At 34.0% G+C, this 23,793-nt stretch overlaps 1 protein-coding gene across 1 annotated transcript in view; it reads right to left on the bottom strand.

Moving 5' to 3' along the window:
• The window catches only part of LOC149796828 (uncharacterized), a 275,249-nt gene that overhangs the window by 52,688 nt on the left and 198,768 nt on the right, over positions 1–23,793 (bottom strand). Inside the window, exons 28-33 of the mRNA XM_089960653.1 lie at positions 14,937–15,077; positions 14,228–14,311; positions 11,788–11,839; positions 6,529–6,632; positions 5,707–5,868; positions 2,383–2,466 (exon numbers count right to left, since the gene is read on the bottom strand). Of these exons, the coding sequence (XP_089816779.1) occupies positions 2,383–2,466; positions 5,707–5,868; positions 6,529–6,632; positions 11,788–11,839; positions 14,228–14,311; positions 14,937–15,077 (627 nt within the window). The remainder of the gene's footprint in view (positions 1–2,382; positions 2,467–5,706; positions 5,869–6,528; positions 6,633–11,787; positions 11,840–14,227; positions 14,312–14,936; positions 15,078–23,793) is intronic.

Genomic DNA, 23,793 nt, shown 5'->3' with positions numbered 1-23,793 from the left:
GTTAAACAATCAGCCTGAATTAGTCTTAAGTACACTATGCACAGCAACTATTAAAATAGGGAAAATGAATTTTGCCAGACTAGACAATACCAGCTTTTGAAAGTGCAATGAATGAATTACCATATATATAAAATGTAAAAGAAGTTATTGGTTCTTTTTTTATACAATTTACCTCTGAAGGTCAGGAAGTGAAAATGACCAAGTGGAGCTAGCACTTTTTTGAAAGGTGCACATTTGGAGTAAGGCCAAGCTGTATACTCTATAACCAGTATTACACCCATCAATCATACACCAAAATAAAGGGAATTAAAGGTTCTTTGAATTATACCTAAGATATACAAGGTCTTTTTTAAATAGCCAGTATAACCAGTGAGGAATGACGGGGGAAATTCTATTTCTGTAAAATTCGAAACTGTACAGCACCACCTTTAATAACAGTATTAAGAGACCACCACTTCTGCCACCAAAAAAATATGGTTTCTCAAGATAGGTTATGTACTTTCTCATTACAGGTTATCATATTATGCAACACAGCTGATCTGTGCATGAAACTAAAAAGAGTCACAAAGGGCCTTGCACTAACACAAAAGGTTAAGACAAATTGATAACAAAACGAACATGACTACCATATAATGCTCTTGTAAGTCTATGAGTCAATGTTTGCATCAGAATATGTTGAACTGTTCTTTACTTATGCAGGTTACAAGCATTATTCCATCTACAGATATTCCTAATGTAACTGTCAAGAGCCACCATTCTACTCAAAATGTAGCTGAAGGACAACTGTCAGGGGTCATCATTCTACTTAAAATGTAGCTGTAGGTCAACTGTCAGTGGCCATCATTCTATTCAAAATGTAACACAAGGTCAACTGTCAAGGGCCATTTTTTTATTCACAAAGTAGCTGAAGGTCAACTATCAGGGGACATCATTCTATTCAAATTGTAGCTGAAGGTCAACTGTCAGGAGACATCATTCTATTCAAAATGTAGTTGAGGTTAACTGTCAAGGGCCATCATTCTATTTAAAATGTAGCTAAGATAATTGTCAAGGGCCATCATTCTATTCAAAATGTAGCTGAATATCAACTGTCAAGGACCATCATTCTATTCAAAATGTAGCTGAAGGTCAACTGCCAAGGGCCATCATTCTATTCAAGATGTAGCAGAGGTCAACTGTCAAGGGCCATCATTCTATTCAAAATGTAGCTGTAGGTCAACTGTCAGGGGCCATCATTCTATTCAAAATGCAGCTGAAGATCAACTGTCAAGGGCCATCATTCTACTGTGTGTGTGTGTGATTTAGATATTTTAATGTAGCTTTAACAATTTTAGTCATATTGCTACGATGTCTGCAGTGTGGCAGTTTATAGTGTGGCATTTTATAGTGATGTCTAGCACTGGGACATCATGCCACAGACATGTAGCATCATGTCACACCCAGTCACATTATCCTGACACCAGGCCAACCTGCCCTAAAACTAACCTCTTAAAGCCGAGTGCCAAGCAAGGCATCTGCTAGTACCATTTTTTATAAGTCTTTGGTATGACTCAGCTGGGGTTTGAACCTGTGATCTCCTGCATCTGAGGCAGATGCTCGAACAATTCAAGCCACAAGAATGATCTTCATCATTCTATTCAAAATGTAGCTGATAAGACAAGATCCATCAAAACAGACCTAAGTCTATGAGACAATATTAACTTTGCACAGGAATAGGTTGAATAATTCCTGATTGATGCTAGTTAACAAGGATCTGCGGTAGCGAAAATTTAAGATGGATCAATGTGGGACAATAACTAGATTTTACAAAATGGACCTGAAAAGGTGAACCCTTCAAATGGTACTTTAATTAAGCAATTAATCAACCAAATGGCAGTCATCTATGTGCAAGAGCTAAGGTGGTTACAAGTCATCTATGTGCAAGAGCTAAGGTGGTTACAAGTCATCCATGTGCAAGAGCTAAGGTGGTTACAAGTCATCCATGTGCAAGAGCTAAGGTGGTTACAAGTCATCTATGTGCAAAAGCTAAGGTGGTTACAAGTCATCTATGTGCAAGAGCTAAGGTGGTTATAAGTCATCTATGTGCAAGAGCTAAGGTGGTTACAAGTCATCTATGTGCAAGAGCTAAGGTGGTTACAAGTCATCTATATGCAAGAGCTAAGGTGGTTACAAGTCATCCATGTGCAAAAGCTAAGGTGGTTACAAGAATTGGATGGACAAACAGAAAAGGTTATATAGGACATTTTGATTCTGGAGCCTAGAAACGTGGTCTTTCATGACATGCCATTTTCCAGAAAAGTGATCTTCTAAGTCAACTATTACTGTATTATATGTAGAAGAAAGACACAAAAAAGAGAAATTTAACTGAGAGGGAATACTGACCTTGATCCATCCATCTCCATCCCCATCACCAATTATCTCAAGCTCTTCATTAACCTGCATGTTGAGCTCATCTGGGTTACTTGCCTGAATAATAATAATAATAACAATAATGATGATGATGATGGGTATGGCAATAATAACAACAAAGCAAAAATCTAGCAGACATATCATCGGTAAGATGTATTCAGTATAAATAACTGCTGTTTTTGTTTTTGTTTTTTTTAACTACTCCTCCTTCAAGTTCCCTGGCTTGGGTTTGGTATAGTGTTTTAGGGCACTGCAACACTAGCTGGTCACTCAGTGCAGAGGTAGTTAATATACAGTGCCTTGCCCAACAACACACCAAGGTAGCCAATGCAGGATGATCCAATGACAGGACTAAATTCTGCACCCTTTTGATCCTGGGTCCGACTCTCCAACCATTAAACTACTATGGTTCCTCAAGATCAACATAATTCAGACACTAGTTTTTAAAATCCTGTAATGCTTATGCTGATTAAAGTTTGATATACTACAAATGACAGCCTGTAGGCTGTAATACCTACACTAAAGCTTAAGAAACAATAGCAGGCTGCAGGCTGTACTGTCGACACTGATTAAAGCTTGATAAAGTACAAATTACAACTTAAAGGCTTCGGATCCAAACTAACATTTTATTCCAAAAATGTGTGGATAGAAAATGGCAGACATTTTGAACACAACTGATGACCTTCTGACCATTTTAGTTTTTTCATGCCTAGTAGCTTGGAACACCTTGTGTTTTTGTTCATTTAAGTGAAAAGCCACACTGACTGCATGTGTGTACCATAATGTTTGTCAATTCTATACAAGTTTCCAAATTTTAATATAAGTTCCTTCTTGTACAGTTTTGCTGGTATCAATGCTTACAAAACTGGCATGACAGTAAAAAAATTAAAATTATATCCTAGGTTAAATCTGGTCTCAGGGAACATTGATGACTGAATGACAGAAATAATCAATGAAGCAGGCTAATCAATCAATGGGAGCAATTCAACTGGACAATGCTACAATATTTCACTGAACAAGAACTTTTTCAAGGTATTAATAAGAAAAAATGGCACATTATATGCCTGCAATGTGGTAAACAGTCATATTATACTTCTTTTATTAAAAACCCTCTTTCATTAGTTGGGGGGGCCCCGAGTGGCCGAGTGGTCTAAAGCGCTCTTCGCTACGGATCACTGCCATCTCACCTCTGTCTGCGGCGGTTCGAGTCTAGGATTCAGCCAATGTGGGTATGTGAGAAAGCTTGCCAGTAGCTTCTCGTGGGTCGGTGGTTCTTTCCGGGGTTTTCTCGGGTTCTTCCTCCACCATTAATACTGGCCGCCATGTATAGCCTATCGTGTGCTGAAAAATGGCGTTAAACCCCACAACAACAACAACAACATCATTAGTTGGGCACTCAGTTACTGAAAGATGTATACATTTAACTTGTTTTTTATCTCACTGTTGATAGGTGAAATTTAACCTATGTATTATGTCAAAGACAATAGGTTCCTTTCTAGTCTCCACTGCTAGCCATCCACACTGTTTGGTCATGGTCTGTGCAATAGGACTGAAGTTATTTTGCGGACAGTTTTCTTTCTTTAACTCTCCTTGACTTTTTCACCGTTTAACCACTGAATAAATAGCTGTTTTCCTTGTCAAAATGTTAACCATCTACAAAGTTTAGTTAAGGCCTGATGTACAGAAGTTAAGACATTTTATGGAAATCAGTTTTCCTTCAAACAGTCCTTGTGACCTAGACCTTTGACTCCAAATAAAATCCATACAGAGTCCGGTTAATGTATGTGACAAAAAATATAAAGGTATTATGGGGAACCATTTTTCTTCTTAGAATCATTTCAATCTTGAGCTCTGACCCAAAACTCAAAAGGTGTATTTCGTATCTCAAAGGCAAGCCATTTACCATCTTTAGTTAAGACGTCTGGTACAGAAGTAAAGTTATTATGTGGATAAAGTCCCTCTGATCCTAATCTTCTCAGTCCAAAATCTATAGGTTTCTTCCTAGCCCCAGTGCAACTTACTTACAAAGTTTGGCATATTTAACTCATTCCAAGTCTCAGAAATGAAAAGCTGCCAAATTTGGTTAAAATCCAACAATTTCAGTGAATTTCAAAGATGCCTACCTTTGACCATGCTTACCAGGAATGTAAAAGTAAATCTTTCAGAATCCAGGCAGCATGTCCAGAATGGATAATATTTTCATTTTAAAATCACACAACCATACTTCATCTTCCTATGCTCCTATGCATACTTTTACATAGCTCCTATCAAGATCTAGTAAGAACAAATGCTGTTGGATTTTAATGGCACTTTCAATAAGTTACTGGCTAAATCATATACAAAAATGTGTGCCAAGTGCCTTTGCCAAGGACACATGTGGTTCTGTCATGGATATTCCATTTTTAAACTGAGAACATAAATTCTATGTACCAATCTATCATATCATTGTAAACACTAGTACTTCTCTTCCTGCATCCATACAGAAAACTTCTGTTCAAATTTTTTATCCCATAATATGCTGACTTTCTAGAATTTTGTCTATATAATTTGGAATGCAGAATTTTCTTCAAACTTTTCAATAATTTCGTAAAATCCAGAATTGTTGACACAACTGAAGTTTTGTGCAGAAACAAAATTCAGTACGATAAGCAACAAGGGGTCCTTCTTAACTCCTTTATATAAAACTAAACCCATAAAAAGTAAATTAAGTCCAAGAGACTATTCATGCCAAATTGCATTTGAATCTATTAAATGGTTCAAAAACTATATTAATTTAAAGGATCTGCTGTGGAAGTGATTCAATAATGACGGAAAAAGGCAAGAACTTCATCAAAATTGGACCTGAAATGATGAACATTTAAAAGGTACGACTACATTTTGCAGTCATTTCACCTACAAAATGACAACCAAATATGCATAAGACTTGCAGAGCTAATCAGGTTACAAGCAACATCCCAAATGAAGATATCAACTGTCAAGGGCCATAACTCTTTTCAACACCATGAGACAAATCTCAATGCAGGGCCCTCAATTTTTCACTCCTTTATCTCACTGATGGACCCTCACTTTTAGCACTCCCGCATCTCAAAGCAGGGCCCTCACCTTTAGACTTCCATGTCTCAATGCAGGGCCCTCACTTTTAGCACTCCCACATTGCAATGCAGGACCCCCACTTTAGCACTCCCACACTGCAATACAGGATCCCCACTTTAGCACTCCCACACTGCAATGCAGGACCCTCACTTAAGCACTCCTAATTAATGTTAAAATTAAAGGCAAATACTTTCTGTAACTCACATGGAAGTCATAGAGTGATTTACATCTGACCAAGCGCTTATGTTGACCAGACAGACCATTAGGACCTAAACTGTCTTTAGGAGATAATACATCAAATGTTTCATCTATGAAGTCATCATCATCTTCATAATTGGTGTATGTTGGTTCATTATCATCGGCAAGCTGAAATGATACGGAAAAGTAGAACTATAAAACTATGTAAGATCAAGTTAAGAAAACAAACAGAAATATAGACTGAACTTGAGATAAAACTTAAATAAGAACTTATGAATACTGTAGTATAATTTTTAAAAACCCATTAGCTGTAAAAATATGATTTTGTAAACTCCAACATTCAAGAAAGAAAAGAATTTAGCAATTATAATGAGCAAACAGAATGGCTTCATTAAAAGTTGTGAATTTTTGAGGACAGTGATTTTATATTTTTTCCCTAAAAGAAACGAAGAAAAGACAGTTCAGTTTGTAATAAATACAGTGCTATGCTTACAAATGACACAGAGTTACCTAAATGGAGTGATATGCCTACAAATGAGATAGATTTGCTTAAATACAGTGATGTGCCTACAAATGAGACAGGGTTACTTAAATACAGTGATGTGCCTATAAATGAGACAGGGTTACTTAAATACAGTGGTTACTTAAATACAGTGATGTGCCTACAAATGAGATAGGGTTCGTTTTCTTCAGAAGTGGATCATTCTTCCTTAGGACTTTTACTTTATGATTTGTAATAACAAGAAAAGTCCAAGCAAATTGTTAACCACAAATTAAACTAATTTGACAGTTCTTGATGTCCTAAACATATTTTTTGCAGTTCCTCACCCCTGCAGAACTTAAGGAAGTCCGACTGGGAGTTCTTGGAAGGTCTTCTTCTTCCACACTTAGATTATCTGGATTAGCACTGGATAGCCACTCATCCACATTCACTGAAATAATTGACAGTAATAACCAAATAGCCTTTACAAATTATATTAATTAACCATTTTCTATAGTCAAGTCTATCATATATATATATATATATATATATATATATATATATATATATATATATATATATATATATATATATAGAGCAAACTCTCACACTCTCTCTCTTTTTCTATCTCTCTCTCTCTCTCATATATAATTACTCCGCAATTATTACAGTGTCCAAGAGAGCCAGAGCATACAACTTTAAAGTGATCTCACCTTATGAGGTGCTATATACATAGAACTCAATGATCCATGACCATAACTTCCTCATAAACGGCCCAAAGTTATAATGATGAAGGATGTTATAATGAAGGATGTTTTTATGAAGGAGTGCTGTGTGTGCATCTCTCTCTCTCTCCATATATATATATATATATATATATATATATATATATATATATATATATATATATGTATATATATGCATACATACACACACACACACAGTGTGACCCCCGCTATAACACGGTAGTTGGGAGCCATAAAACCCGACCGCGTTATAGACCGAACCGTGTTATATGCAACCAAGTCAGTTAGCTGAAGAAAATACCCCTCCACAAAAAAAAATTGTGTGGGGTGGGTGGGTGGGGGTAATAAATGCGGGCGGTAAAATACGTGCTTCATCGGCACAGTAACCATCTTAAATTGATGCATATTAAATGAGAAATACACCTGTAGTGAAAACAGAGAAGACATAATATAATAGTTTACTTTATTTAGAGAGCCATGAATTGGTACATATACATGAATCTTGTTTATATATAAATGTCTGATGTATAGCATGAATAGAGTATCAACACCATGTATTCACCTGCGAACTTCATCATATACATCGAATCCACAATACAAGTGATTCCATCGAAAATATGCACACACACAGCTTTTAAAATATTCATTAATTTTGTAACATGTCATATTGGTCTGAATTCAGTGGAAAAATGTAACACAATCATGTAATGAATGACGAAAAACATTTACTTTAAAGTATGTTCCAAGTCAGTAAAAGTTAGTTTGCGTTTTAAGCCACTGTTGGTAGCGTTCGTAAGCAAAAACTTTTTCCCTACAAAAAGGAAACTTTCACAGCACAGTTAACGTGTTCCAGTCACATTGGAAAATGCAAATATCCATCAGATTCCATCACTTTTATTTAAGTTTGGTACTGACTTCCTTTGAAGAAAAGTTCTTTGATGTTGTTGAAAGATTGTAGTCAACTTTCTTTGATGAAGGGTGCATGCACTATTGAAGTCACCGCTAAAGGACAGCTTTGGAGAACCAAACGAATGCCCATTTCTTATTGTGGCAGCAACATCAAATATCAAATAATTGTGTTGCATGATTGAGACTGGTATTTTTTCCATTTGCTGAGTACATTTTCATAACAGTCGGTGCTTCAAAAGTAATCTGTTTCCTTTGAAATTTCAGCAAACTATTTTATCTGGGTACATTTTTAACAAGGAATTGGCCGTCGTTTAGATTATTCTAGTTACTGTCCCTCCATGCCTACTGAATAAACCAATAAGATATGTATTTTTTTTTTTTTACATTTGTGGAAGCAGCATGATGCTGCCTTCCATGCATGCGTCTGAAAATTAACAAAGGGTCAATGAACGATCGAGATGCAGGTGTTCTGATGACAGGGATTATTACAGAAAACAAGAGTTTTCTGAAGGATTTAATTCTGAGTGAAAAGAAGAGGAATTTTACTTACCATCCATATACAAATGTCAGTCTTTGCAAATATATTAATTACTAGCGAGCTGCCGAAAATCTGATGAAAGATAGATTACAAGACATTGCCTTGTCTGGTTGATCTCCATTACCAGAAATGTCAACAACAAAAAAGCGGATATTTCAGAACATACAGAACTCATGCTAGATGTCAAGATAAGTGGATTATGATATAACAATGCACTGTTTAGATGGTTTGTCAGTATGGACAAAGAATTTGTTTATGTAACAATAGATAAATTTCAGTGCATTTTATATCCAGTTTGTGGCTTCCTTTCATGGGGCCTCTGAATTTCTGCACTCCAAACCAATGGTTGTATAAAAAAATTTAAACAGCCAACAATGTCACCAATAAATAAAAAAGCCACATGGTATGTTTTACAGCCAATAAGGAAAAACAATCCAAGTTTGCGACATTGGCGAAGACCTATGCGATCCCTGAATAAACTTTTATGATTTTTTTTTTCCTTTTCTTCTTACTTTTAAGAAGCAAAAAATACTTTTTCGTGTATGAGATAAATGCAACAATTTTTTTTAGTACTTTTTAAGAATTGTTTTTGTGCACAAGAAAAATACATGTATATGAAATTTCGGGAGCCATGCCACGACCGCATAATACCCAAATTTACGTTATAATGGAGCGCGCTATAGCGGGTCACACTGTATATATATATATATATATATATATATATATATATATATATATATATATATATATGACATTTGTGGATAATAAATATATTTTCAGATACTTTTCTTAACCTTTAGCCATGTGAACAGTATCTCACATTTAACAAACAAAAGGAGGTATGACTTTCAACGGTTGAGTTATATTGTGTAACTGTGAGTATCTGACCTGTGTGTATCTGACCTGACCTGTGTGTATCTGACCTGACCTGTGTGTATCTGACCTGAAAGTTGAGGACAAAAGCTGACACAGAAATGTTTTAGAGGTTTTCATAATCCCTCACTTAAAAATTAAGTTCCAAGACATGCAACACAAAAGAAGAAAAACCTTTATTTCTTGAAGACCCGCATGGGAACAGATAAATACAATCCACAGAATCAAACAGTTGTGACAAGACTTAGACTGAAATGATCAGTTGCAGGGACAGTAGATAAGACTCACAAAAAACAACAGTGTTTGCACCATTAAGTTATTATTACACTATGTACATTTTCATAAATATTGTACAAGATTTTTGAGTAACACCATGTCTCAACCACAAACTGCACTACAACAAAGATGCTTTGGGAATCCTATCATAGTAAAAACTGCACTATAAAAATGAAACCAAGACAGTTGTTGATGTTCTAGGGTTTAACGCCATTTTTCAGCACAAGATAACCCTGAAAAACCCTGTGATGAACCACCGACCCACGAGAAGCTACTGGTAGGCTTTCTCACGTACAAATATTAGCCGAGCCTGAGACTCAAACTCATGCAGACAGAGGTGAGATGGCAGTGATCCGTAACGGTGAGCGCTTTAGACCACTTGGCCACTCGGGTCCCCAAACCAAGACAGAAACCCAAGCATAGTACAAACTGCATGCACTATAACAATGATGTCTGGATAGAAATTCTAGCATAGTACAAACTGCACTAAGAATGATGCCTGGATAGAAATCCTAGCATAGTACAAACTGCACTATAACAATGATCCCTGGATAGAAATCCTAGCATAGTAAAATCTGCACTATATAAATGAAACCATGACAGAAATCCTAGCATAGTACAAACTGCACTATAACAATGATGCCTGGATAGAAATTCTAGCGTAGTAAAAACTGCACAATATAAAAGAAACAATGATAGAAATCCTAGCATAGTACAAACTGCACTATAACAATGATGCCTGGATAGAAATCCTAGCATAGTACAAACTGCACTACAATAATGATGCCTGGATAGAAATCCTAGCATAGTACAAACTGCACTATAACAATGATGCCTGGATAGAAATTCTAGCATAGCAAAATCTGCACTATATAAATGAAACCATGATAGAAATCCTAGCAAAGTACAAACTGCACTATAACAATGATGCCTGGATAGAAATCCTAGCATAGTACAAATTGTACTATAACAATGATGCCTGGATAGAAATCCTAGCATAGTACAAATTGTACTATAACAATGATGCCTGGATAGAAATCCTAGCATAGTACAAACTGCACTATAACAATGATGCCTGGATAGAAATTCTAGCATGGTATAAACTTAACTATAACAATGATGCCTGGATAGAAATTCTAGAATAATAAAAACTGCACTATAAAAATGAAACCATGATAGAAATCCTAGCATAGTAAACACTGCACTACAATAATGATGCCTGGATAGAAATTCTAGCATAGTAAAAACTGCACTATAACAATGATGCCAGGACAAGAATCATACCAAAGTACAAAATTTAGACATACAAGAGTTGAACTTCACATTTTACATATTTTATGAAGCTTTCATAGTTGTAATTAACATTGCTGGATCAATGGCCATAGCAAATAATGAGTAACATATTTTTAAGTTTCATTAATTCATGAATCCTGCAAAATATGAAATTAAATTATTATAATTGCAAAATAGTTCTACAAACAATAAACAATCTAAACTAGAAAAAAGCAGAACTATATTTCAACCCTTGTTTACAAATATTGTCAAAGAATACAATTTGGGCGCATGAATACCTGAGTAGTTCCTTTCTGGTGTTATGAACATATAAAATCTAGTTTTTCTCAGATGTAACTTGAGCGTATCTAAATGACTTTTACAAAGGTATGGTAAACATGTTTAATTATATACATAAACTGTAAATCGAAACATTCTGGACAATTTAGCAAGCACACTAATTTTCAATAAAATCTGAATTCTGATAATATGATGAAAGGATCTTACTGCATAAAATGCTAATGCCTATTTATATTGAAAATGGAGGCTACTGTAAGAAAGGAGTGAGCTGTAACTACCTGCCTTATTTTTCTGTGGATGTTAAACTAGCTTCAGCACATGAATTGGCATTTAGGATGAATCAATCAAGCATCATAAGTAGTCATCAGGTGGAGTAACAATAAGAAAGATTTTAAGATGACTGCTACGGTGGCCATACTGAACATCAGACTGCCACCACTTTCATCTAGGAAATAAGAAATTTCTTTGTGTACATACAACCATCCAGTCTGGAAGACTGTCAGTCTCTCACTGACTCTTACAGTCCTCTGGAATCTTTGAAGGATGAAGACAAAACAATTGCTTGGATATAAATCATCCATTTAAACATCCCAATCAACAAATTTATTTCCCTTAATATCTGTTCTTGGACAGACTTTTTATAACTTGAGAAAGGATCCCTTGGGCTTTGATTATAAATGCTACATACTTACCATCTGAACTTCTAAGCATCTCAATTCGGGCTTCTGCCTTCATTTTGGCTGTCTGTAAACAAGTAAATTAAGGTTAAAAGAGATCTGCAGCTGCAAGTGCTTTCCATGCTCAGGTTTTGTAAATGTAAATTTATATCGTTTGATGCTTTATGAACTGTGACATTGTTATTCTTCCACCTATAAATGGTTACCATTACTGACCAAATTTAAAAGTTACATGTGCCAGCAGTGAGGTGATTACAGTTATGGACTAACTGTAAAAGTGGCATGTGCCTGCAGTGAGATTGTTACAATTATGGACTAAATGTAAAAGTGACATGTGCCTGCAGTGAGATGGTTGCAATTCTGGACTAAATGTAAAAGTGGCATCTGCCTGCAGTGAAATGGTTGCAATTATGGACTAAATGTGAAACTGGCATGTGCTGCAGTGAGACGGTTACAATTATGGACTGAATGTAAAAGTGGCATGTGCCTGCAGCAAGATGGTTACAATTATGGACTGAATGTAAAAGTGGCATGTGCCTGCAGTGAGACGGTTACAATTATGGACTGAATGTAAAAGTGGCATGTGCCTGCAGTGAGATGGTTGCAATTATGGACTAAATGTAAAAGTGGCATGTACCTGCAGTGAGACGGTTACAATTATGGACTGAATGTAAAAGTGGCATGTGCCTGCAATGAGATGGTTGCAATTATGGACTAAATGTAAAAGTGGCATGTACCTGCAGTAAGACAATTACAATTATGGACTCAATGTAAAAGTGGCATGTACCTGCAGTGAGACAGTTACAATTATGGACTAAATGTAAAAGTGGCATGTGCCTGCAGTGAGACAGTTACAATTATGGACTAAATGTAAAAGTGGCATGTACCCACAGTGAGATGATTACAGTTATGAACTGTAAAAGTGGCATGGGCCTGCGGTGAGATGGTTACAATTATGGACTAAATGTAAAAGTGGCATGTGCTGGCAGCATGGTTCCCACGCTTTTCTAAAGAAAATTTCCAGGTCATTTCCAGGGTTTTTCCAGGATGAAATTAATTTTTTCAAGGTTCACATATGACCATTACTGAATGGAATAAAAGAACATTTTAGATTGAAAAAAAATGCATTTTATAAATCTAAAGATGTTTCTCTTTCAAGACTCTCCATAAGATCTAAGTCAGAAAAGATGATCGTGTACAAAACCACAAAAAGTATCCTATAAATTGGCATGTAAAGTCATTTCAGTGTACAGAATAAAAATTCTAACATTATTTTGCTGATCTGCATTATATTGCCAAGTGGGAACAAGATAATGAATACACACACACATATATATATATATATATATATATATATATATATATATATATATATATATATATATATATATATAGTGTGTGTGTGTGTGATTGTTTGCCTAGTACCATTCAATAAAAGTCCATATAGTTTGATTGTTTGCCTAGTGCAACTCAATAAAAGTTCATACAGTAGGAATGTTAGCCTAGTGCCACTCAATACAAGTCCATACAGTGCAAATGTTTGCCTAGTGCCATTCAATAAAAGTCCATATAGTAGGAATGTTAGCCTAGTGCCACTCAACAGAAGTCTATATAGTGTGATTGTTTGCCTAGTACCATTCAGTAAAAGTCCATATAGTGTGATTGTTTGCCTAGTGCCACTTAATTAAAGTCCATATAGTAGGAATGTTAGCCTAGTGCCACTCAATACAAGTCCATACAGTGCAAATGTTTGCCTAGTGCCATTCAATAAAAGTCCATATAGTAGGAATGTTAGCCTAGTACCACTCAATACAAGTCCATATAGTGTGATTGTTTGTCTAGTGTGACTCAATAAAAGTCCATATATGTTAGCCTAGTGCCATTCAATAAAAGTCCATATAGTAGGGATATTAACCAAATGCAATGTAACATTGGCCTTACCAAATGCAGTCAGGTCAAATAGACATAAGAATTATCCAAGTATAAGGATTATGGTTTGGAGCACTGAATGGATCCTAATTATACAAGATCAGATACAAAAACATGACTCCAGAGATATGGCATTCATGGTATTTTGTAACACCATAAACTTGCTGCTCTAATCTTCCTATTTTCTAAATTAACTTTATGTCAAAAGAGAATTTATATTAATTAATAATTCAAACATTCTTTAAAAGTGTTTTCAACTATTGTTTCAAATAATATCGTCAGTAGAAAATCAATGGGGGACAACTCACAGCCAATCTTATCATTGACCCTACTTTGAGTTTGTTCCCTTGACATGTAAAATTTACCATCCACAGATCTATAATTGGGTTACTAATTCAAGACCATGGTGTTATGGGTGGACAGAGATGGCCAAGGGTAACACCAACTACCCACCCCATGTTTTGTAGGGGCATGAAAATGCACATATCTCATATTTCCCAAAATTTGTACCATAACTTTCTGATACCTCTGCTTTCCTGATATTTTGTTTAAGTTCCTCTGTTTTTGTCTCTGGATCCTGCCCGTTGTTTTCTGAGCTTGAATCTGAAGTCTACAAGAAAGGTCAATGAATTAAAATTCAGTGAATTCATTTATTTTTGTAAGAATTAATGTTTGCCGTTTTGAAACAATAACATTTTTGGTTCACCAGTCTTTAAATTAATGGACATGTCTCTGCTGGATAATGTAATTTTATTCCCACCTCAACCACAACCACCATTATCATGACATTTGCAATCAAAACTTTTATGAAGTTACAAACAATGATGTAAGAAACAGTAAATAAATATTTGGTATGAAATATCACTGTTATTATCAACAATGGAAGATAACAAGATACATGGAAACATTTTTGTATGGTTTGTTTTCTTTTACCATTTTAACTTCTTGGAAAACAAATTGTGAAAAATAAGTGCAAACTGTGTAAAATTGTGGGGAAAATTAAAAAATCATTAAAGTTAAACAAACAAATTTTAAAACTGGACAATGTCAAAAAAAAATACCAGGAAACTTTTCCCCATGCATGCCATAAAAATCACTTGTGCAATAATCTTCTTAACTAGAACAATTTTTTTGGGACAAAATGTTATAGTTGCAACTTACATCAAATGGCATCAGCAGCACCCTCTTATTTACATTTTATGCTATTTCTAACGAAGAAAGACCTTGTCTTTTACCTTTTCACTGGTCTGACTGGTCCTTAGAGCTTTCTGATAGTCCTTAATTGCCTTATTCTCTTTGGCAATCTTAGTGGCCCATTTCCGTGCCTCCTTGTCTAATGTCTGATCTGAAGGATTTGCTTTCATTACTTTATTGCACTGCAAATAAAACAGGAATACAATTAGGTCTTTTTAATCAAATATAAATGGGTCCCATTTAATTAATCAGTTAAGAGAAATTAGATGTCAGATAAACAATTCAGTCTTATAAATGCCCCCTAAATACCACCAAATATGGTAAAATCTGTTAGAAAAGAAATGAAAAAAGGAATGAAAAAGAAGAATTGAAAACTGTGAAAAGTGCGAATGAAAGACCATTTATTATTTTACAAAAGACAAAAGATGAGAAGAGATAAAAAGAGTTAATGTGTGTGAAATGCTTGTGTCCAAAAGAAGACACCAAGGACAAGGAAAATAAATGGTAGTGGACAAAACATTCTGTCATTCTAAACAAATAGCAAGAAAAGTTAGCAACACAGAAAAGACTGGGAGAAAATGTTTGCTTTTCTAAATAAGCAAATAGCAAGAAAAGTTAGCAACACAGAAAAGACAGAGAAAATGAATGTTTGCTTTTCTAAAAAGTGTGAATTTGAAATCAAAACCTGCTGGACTTTGTTGCACCAAAGCTGCCTGTCTAACAAAGTCTGTGCTGTTGGTCATAAAGGCATACTGTATTTTATTGTACATGTTTGCATGCCTAACAAGGCCTGTGCCATAGGTCATAAAGGCATACTGTATTTTACTGTACATGTTTGCATGCCTAACAAGGACTGTGCTATAGGTCATAAAAGGCATACTGTATTTCACTGTACATGTTTGCATGCCTAACAAGGACTGTGCTATTGGTTATAAAAGGCATACTGTATTTCACAGTACATGTTTGCATGCCTAACAAGGACTGTGCTATAGGTCATAAAAGACATACTGTATTTCACTGTACATGTTTTCATGCCTAACAAGGACTGTGCTATAGGTCATAAAAGGCATACTGTATTTCACTGTACATGTTTGCATGCCTAACAAGGCCTGTGCTATAGGTCATAAAAGGCATACTGTATTTCACTGTATGCTGGTTACCAAACCACCAAATTGGAGTTGGAAGTTTCATCTGTCACACTGACAAGATTAAATACAACAAAAATAAAACCGTTTCAAAACATATTTGTCAGTGTAGCAATTGTTATATGAAGAATGCTAGATAAATAGAACTTTACTATAGTATAAAAATGATTTTAAATAAATAGAAAAGGAAAGGAATAACTTTGAAAACAATTTACATATGCAGACTAAAATGAGTGACCATCATGCAAGACAATGTTCACACCAAGCTATTTCAGAATATGTTGAATGATTCTTGAGCTATGTCAATTACAAACAACATTCTATTTGAAAAATATTAAAATTGTCAAGAACCATAACTCTATTCAAACAGAGTTAAGGGGACAAAACCCATTAAAAACACATCTTTGGTTAAGACAGAATGTACACCCCAAACTGTATTCGAATATGTTCAATGTTCCTGAGCTATGCTGGTTAAAAGGATGGAGATTTAAAATTGATAGAAAAAGGGAAATAACTCTATCAATATTGGATGGAAAAGACAAAACTTTAAAATGCAGATTAATAATATACAATTTGCCTACCAAATTTTATCCAACTATGCATCAAGGTTGCTGAGCTATGATGGTAACTATGGAGGAGGATTACCACCATAATTATATGCCTGTATTTCCTAATCTTCCTTGATGCATTATTGTAAGTGTCTGATTGCAAGTGCTACTTTCATAATTCTATCAATGTATATTGTATTTTCATTGATGCAAATTGTACATGGCAGTTTGCAAGTACTACTTTCCTTCTGCATTATTGTAAATGACTGCTTGCAAGTGCTACATTCATAACTCTAGTCATGAATTTTCTATTCTTCATTGATCCAAGCTGTAAATGGTTGCTTGCAAGTATTTCGACCTACTTTCCTTCTGCTTCATTGTATCTTGCAATGTGCCAACTACTGAATTGACTCTGCAGTTTGTAGTATGACAAACGCTATGTCAGTTATTACAAGTTTTGTATATTCTGTTTATAAATTTTACAATTACATTAATTCCAACTGCTGTTTTCATACAGATTAGGTCTTGCAACAATGTAAATGCTAAGTTTTATCAGTATCGTCTTTGTTGTCCAACTCATGTCGCCATCTGTTGTCATAATGGCATACTAGAGATCAGCATGGCATTATGACAACAGATGGCGCTCTAAATTTCAAAAGTTTTTCCTTTACCATAAATAATGAATGCTCCCCACGGAGCTTTACAGCATTCATTTTGTGTCAATAACTCTTTCAGTTCCTTTTTCAAGGTGTACATTAGCAACACAGTTTTAATCATCTCTAAAACCATATGCTTCCTCGAAGATCAAAGTGATTTATAGCACCTTACGAAAACAAAAATGTTTACACTACAGCAGGGTGGTCCATCTTTTTCAACCCCCGTTTTGACACACTTAAGTATTTACCTTCACTGTTTAAAAAATCTACTTCTTAGTGATATCTCTCATTACTGGAAATATTAGTTATTTTAGCAAAGTAAGGATCAGAAATGACAATGATATATTCCCTTGTACTCTTCTTAACGAGCTTTCATCAGACGAACCCTGGTTGTAAGGATTGTATTGTACGTCACCCATTTTGACGCACCTCACAGACATCTATCTTTTTCTGTGATACTCTTGTACATAAGCTCTCGCGAAAATAAAATATTTCAGAGCAACATCAATAGCACATAAAAAAGTTTATAGGTAAAATGACATTAAAAAAATTAAGCATTCCTTTAAGGTGTTCTTATTCTTATCACAATCTTCATTTTGGAACATATTTTGCCGCAAAAACCAAAATAATCAAACCATGGAAAATCATGTTTGTATCAGGATAAAAATGTTTATTTGCGATTAGAAGTATTAGATTTAGTGTATAATTGTTTTCCAATACTTAATTTGCATTGTTAATGTACAGAACCTCAACCTTTGAATGTATTTATAATAAAAATAAAAAAACAGCTTTAAAACTGGTTTGCATCCTTTAAAACTTTTGTCTCTAAAAGTGGAAATAATCAGAGATAAAAGATGTTACATGAGATTTTACTTTTATTTATCATAATTCTTACCATTATCAAACCAATTAAAATTAATAATTTGGATCAAGAATTTTAAAAATATAAATATAGCACCCTTAGGTTCTAATTATTCAGCTGCTCTTTGTCACATTAAAGATTAAAAAAAAGCTTTAAAGAATTTTTGAAATATGAATGTAGTGACGCATGATTCTGACTTGTTAATTCTTCTGCTCTTTGCAACATAAAAGCAGTTTAGTGAGCTGTCTATGATCAAAGTGAGAAAGAGAGAATGCACCAAAACTGCAAATTTCATTAAGTTATTATAATTGTATACATGTATCCTGGGTCGATGAGTGTGTTTTGGGACAGTCTTCAGCAAGTATCAAGAAAAGAATAAACTCTGCTGATCTTACTCGATAATTATACAGGGTAGAATTTTAAAGATCACTGTCTTTTTACCTGGTTTTATTCTATTTAATTGCCTACATGTATCCTGGGTAGTCTGTAGTTGAGGGTGTTTTGGGACAGTCTTTTGTTGTTTTAGGGTAGTCATGGGGTCTTTCATTGGTGATAAATACCAATATGGGGAAAAAACTCTCCTGATCTTACTCCATAATTATACAATGCAGGATTTTACTGATCACTGTCTTTTTTAAGGTTTGATTCAATATAATGGTATACATGTATCTTGGGTAGGTGAGAGTGCTTTTGGACAGTCTTGAGCTAGCTCCATTACTTTCAGGGTGACAGATAGAAAAATTAAACTGTTTGATGTCTAATTCATGCAAATAAAGTTGTTGGAAATAATCAAAGATAAAATTTGCTGACAGATTTGGGGAGGAAAACAAGTGTTAAAAACATTGCCTAAACTTTTAGAACAGGTTTTGCTTTAATATTCTTTAAAGGAATAGACTATGGAAATCTTGAGGATACACACATCATGGTCAACAAGTATTGGTTGCTTGACTTGGTATTAGGTAAAGAACCGACAGTCTACCATTTTTCTGTTAAATGGCTTGTCAAATGTATCTTCTGATTGGGATTTCCTACCATTGACAAGTGTGACAAGATCTATGGTACTTATAAACATCACTTTTAATTTTCGGCAACTAACAATGATTCAGGATCTTGTGATAAGTCTTACTGACACCAAAATGACCAGCCTATGGAGTTTTATGGGCTAGACTATGCATTTCTTGTCTATGTGACTTAGGAACAACAATTTGATTGCTCACTAACCACTCATCACCAGCAGGTACATTAGGTGTCTCCATTTTCTCATAATGACCCCATTTTTCACAAAGTAACAAACTGGTACTCATGTGGCTTTAATTTCTAAAACCCAGTCATGTGTCTTCTCTGAGGAACACTACTTGGGGGCCTATAACTCACATTAAAATGACTTGCAGGCTTATGAAGTAACTGCTACTTTCTGCTCAGATATCTTACAAATGCAGTCAGAAATTGGCTAGTGGTTTCTATTATTCTGTGAATAAACAAACTTATGAATCTCTCTCTCTCTCTTTCTGCTGAGTGATTAAGACATTTCAATTATGGAATTTACCTTATCCAGTGTTCCAAGGCACATACATTAGAGATAAGAGGCCAAATTTAAAATTTCATCTCAGTTTTATAAATATAATAGTTTTGTGAAGGTCAAAGTATCAGAAATAACAAATTAGCAAATAAAAAATAATCCTTGTCATGGTTTTTTTCTCATAGCAAGTACAAACAACATTTTTTTTATTGCCCGCAAAATAAATTCTCCAAAAAGTGAGCATTTTTGTACAGTGTATATATTGAATACAGATCCAGTAATGGAATGTTTTTGGGTATTCATTCTTGAAACAGACACTAGGGAATATAACCTGACTGTTCTTGAGTCATAATTTACAAATGTATGTGGTATACAAAAGGTAATGTGTCTTGGCCAATCCAGAATTTACAGTTTTAATTCCTCAGAATTTGCAATGATGAATGTATGTCCAATCCAAAAGCCAGATTGTGTGAAAAGCTTGTCTTCATTCATGTTTTATTCATGTGAAAGTGAAAAACAAAAGGGACTGGCAAATAAATCTATAAGAACAATGTACAAAGATGGGGGGGTGTCTTACTCTTCTATTTGTTCCTTATAATTGCCTACCTGTATGAAAATTTTTGTTCCAGACTAATTCATCTAACAATATTGTTTTTATGAATGCCGGTTTAATTTAAACTTTTTTTTCTCTTCTAACAGAAAACAATCAAATCTGTAGAAGATACATGTAAAAAATGTTATTATTCTTTTTAACTACTACATTAATTTCATATCCAAATGTATCAAGCACTTTTGGTACTGTACTGTAGCAGTAATGATACCATCACATTGAGCTGGTTACTGGAAGCGATAGCAATGTTATTTATATTCAATATATTATATTTTTATAGCCGTAGCAATGTTATTGATATTAAATATATTATATTTTTATAGCGGTAGCAATGTTATTTATATTAAATATATTACATTTTTATATTTGCTACCAAAGGAGACTGATGTTTTACAGTGAAGTACCTTACAATCAATCATCTAATCTGTACTATAAATATTGCTACATATATGGATGGCTATGATTTTAAATAATAAAAAATGTAGTTTCCAGTTTGATATCTGTCGAAATAAAGCATCTCATAATTGTATGGAAGTGTTCTTTATGTTTACATGTAGAAAATATACTTCATACTCTTAGAATTTCTTTTCTTATATAAAGAAATAAGTTCATATTTTTGTAGCATATATGCTTTGTATGTGATGTCCTTGTTTCAAGTCATTTGCCTCTTGCTATTGTATTGGAATTAGAGATTTAAAATGAAAATGGAGATATGACATACTAGTCACAGACAACTAGTGAGAATACATAATCATCCATGCCATACATATATAAGAATTCTGTATAATCTGACTACTTACCTTAATTCTTGTCATATATATATATATATATATATATATATATATATATATTTAAACTGCCACTGTAAACTGCAGGTTAACAGTAAAATTTAATTACATTGGGTTGAGAGAATAAACAGAATCATCATCTCTGTATTGTACTCTCTCTCTCTCTCTCTCTCTCTCTCTCTCATGAATAAAAAAGAAATGAAAGTATGGCCTCGAGGTGCAATTATCTGCACTTTGCTCAAACCTTATGAGGTCTTTGCTGCTACAAAAAGCAGAATCTGAACTGCACTCTAAAATAATAAATATGCTCTAAACTGATAACACTGTGAATGAGAATATATAAACAAATTAGGGCCTTAAATCTTGCTTGTAAGCGGCTACCCTATTCTGCCACCGTGCGGCAGCGGTAAATTAAACAGACAAAATGTTCAAATAAAATGGGGTGGGAAGGGTCAGCAGGAATATAATGTTGGGTAAATACATCTAATTGTATACAATTTAATACATTTAATTTGTTTTGTGCTACCTTGCAGGCCATCTCTCTTCCGAATGTTAATACTCTGAGAAATCAGCTGCTGTAATTTAATTTGAATAATATTTTAAATAAGACGCCCAAACATGCCGTAAAGTGGTATAACCTCTTGTTGCTAGGGTCAGGGGAGTAGTCATATTGTAAGAAATTGATGTCACAGTGCCATCTGTTGTCATACAGAGGCATTATTTTAAGCTAACTTCCTTTATTCTAACTTGCAATGTGCTTGATGCTACATTATAGTCATGATTTTGGAAGGTGCAATTTGTGTAACTTGTGATGTAGCAAGTTTATAAATAGAATGTTAAAACTTGTAACAACTGACATAGCATTTGCCATACGACAAACTACAGAATCAATTCTGTAGTTGGCAAATTGCAAGATACGATGACGCAGAAGGAAAGTAGATTTAGGCACTTTCAAGCAGCCATTTACAGCTTGCATCAATGAATAGAAAATTCATGACTAGAATTATGAATGTAGCACTTGCAAGCAGCCACTAACAATAATGCAGAAGGAAAGTAGAGCTTGCAAACTGCCATGTACAATCTGCATCAATGAAGAATACAATATCCATTGACAGAATTATGAAAGTAGCACTTGCAAGCAGCCATTTACAATAATGCATCAAGGAAGATTAGAAAATACATGTACAGAATTATGGCAATAATCCCCCTCCATAGGTAACAAGTAGTGTGAAAAGACATGGCTGGAAAAAGTGTTTATTATAGGACTTCTACATCTCAATGCAGGCTCTACAAAATGACCTCACCTATATGATCACTGTAATTGCTTTGCAAAACATTCTCATTTGATACATAATAATCAGATACCTTCTTCATTAGCAAACATCATATATCATTAATTTTGCTAATGATTATTCAATTAGTGTTAGCAAACATCAGATATCGTTAATTTTGCTAATGATTATTCCATCAGTGTTAGCAAACATCAGATATCATTAATTTTGCTAATGATTATTCAATTAGTGTTAGCAAACATCAGATATCATTAAATGCTAATGATTATTCAATGAGTGTTAGCCAACATCAAATAAAAAAATTGCTAACGATTCCTCAATTAGTATTAGCAAACATCAGATATCAATCATTAATTTCGCTAATGATTTTTTCAATTAGTCTTAGCAAACATCAAATATTAATTTTGCTAATGATTATTCAATTAGTGTTAGCAAACATCAGATATCATTAATTTTGTTAATGATTATTCAATTAGTGTTAGCAAACATCATATATTATTAATTTTGCTAATGATTATTCAATTAGTGTTAGCAAACATCAGATATCATTAAATATGCTAATGATTATTCAATGAGTGTTAGCCAACATCAAATAAAAAAATTGCTAATGATTCCTCAATTAGTATTAGCAAACATCAGATATCAATCATTAATTTTGCTAATGATTATTCAATTAATGTTGGCAAATATCAGATATCAATCATTACTTCTGCTAATGATTATTCAATTAGTGTTAGCAAACATCAGATATCATTAATTTTGCTAATGATTATTCAATTAGTGTTAGCAAACATCAGATAAAAATTATTAATTTTGCTAATGATTATTCAATAATCATGAATGCATCAAAAATTAGCATAAATGACCATTTTTGCCACAAGTTTTCAAAGATTTTTTTTACCTTTAACAATTTTTTAAAATTATTTCAGGTGTTAAAGGTTTGAATTATTCAGTGTGAATTCATAATGGATTGTATGGATTATAATACCAAGAAGGTTGTTATTTATGTATGTTGCATGAAATTTACACCATTATCTACAGGATTTTATTGAGAACAACACTGCCAAATTTCTGCTGAAGTGAAGGAATAAAAAGCAAAAATATCCAATTTATTTCAAGCATACCATCTGTAAAATTCAGCTTTTAAAGTACTGTCAGTGAATCTCAGGGATACAGTAATTGATATAGCTATCACTGCCCTAGGTGATCCTCTGCAGGTATGCTGCAGGGGACATCCTAGTTGGTTGGCTTAGGTGTTAATAAGATAATGTTCTACATCAGTCAAACCTCCATTTTATTCTACGGAATAACAATAACAAAAGTTTATTCATATCATTTTAAACTTAATAAATAATTTATGGATAGTCCTATCAATAAAATATACATGGAAAGGTTGAACAATTTTGATATCTTCTGTTATCTCTTTTCAGCGTTGTTCCCATGGCAATGTGAACAAAAAAAAAACTGTCTCAGAAATG

The sequence above is a fragment of the Sinohyriopsis cumingii genome, chromosome 6 (assembly GCF_028554795.1).
Source record: "Sinohyriopsis cumingii isolate HCF-2022 chromosome 6, ASM2855479v2, whole genome shotgun sequence".
Taxonomy (NCBI): domain Eukaryota; kingdom Metazoa; phylum Mollusca; class Bivalvia; order Unionida; family Unionidae; genus Sinohyriopsis; species Sinohyriopsis cumingii.
The sequence above is the reverse complement of the archived record's forward strand: the minus strand, read 5'-3'. Positions and strand labels throughout refer to the sequence as shown.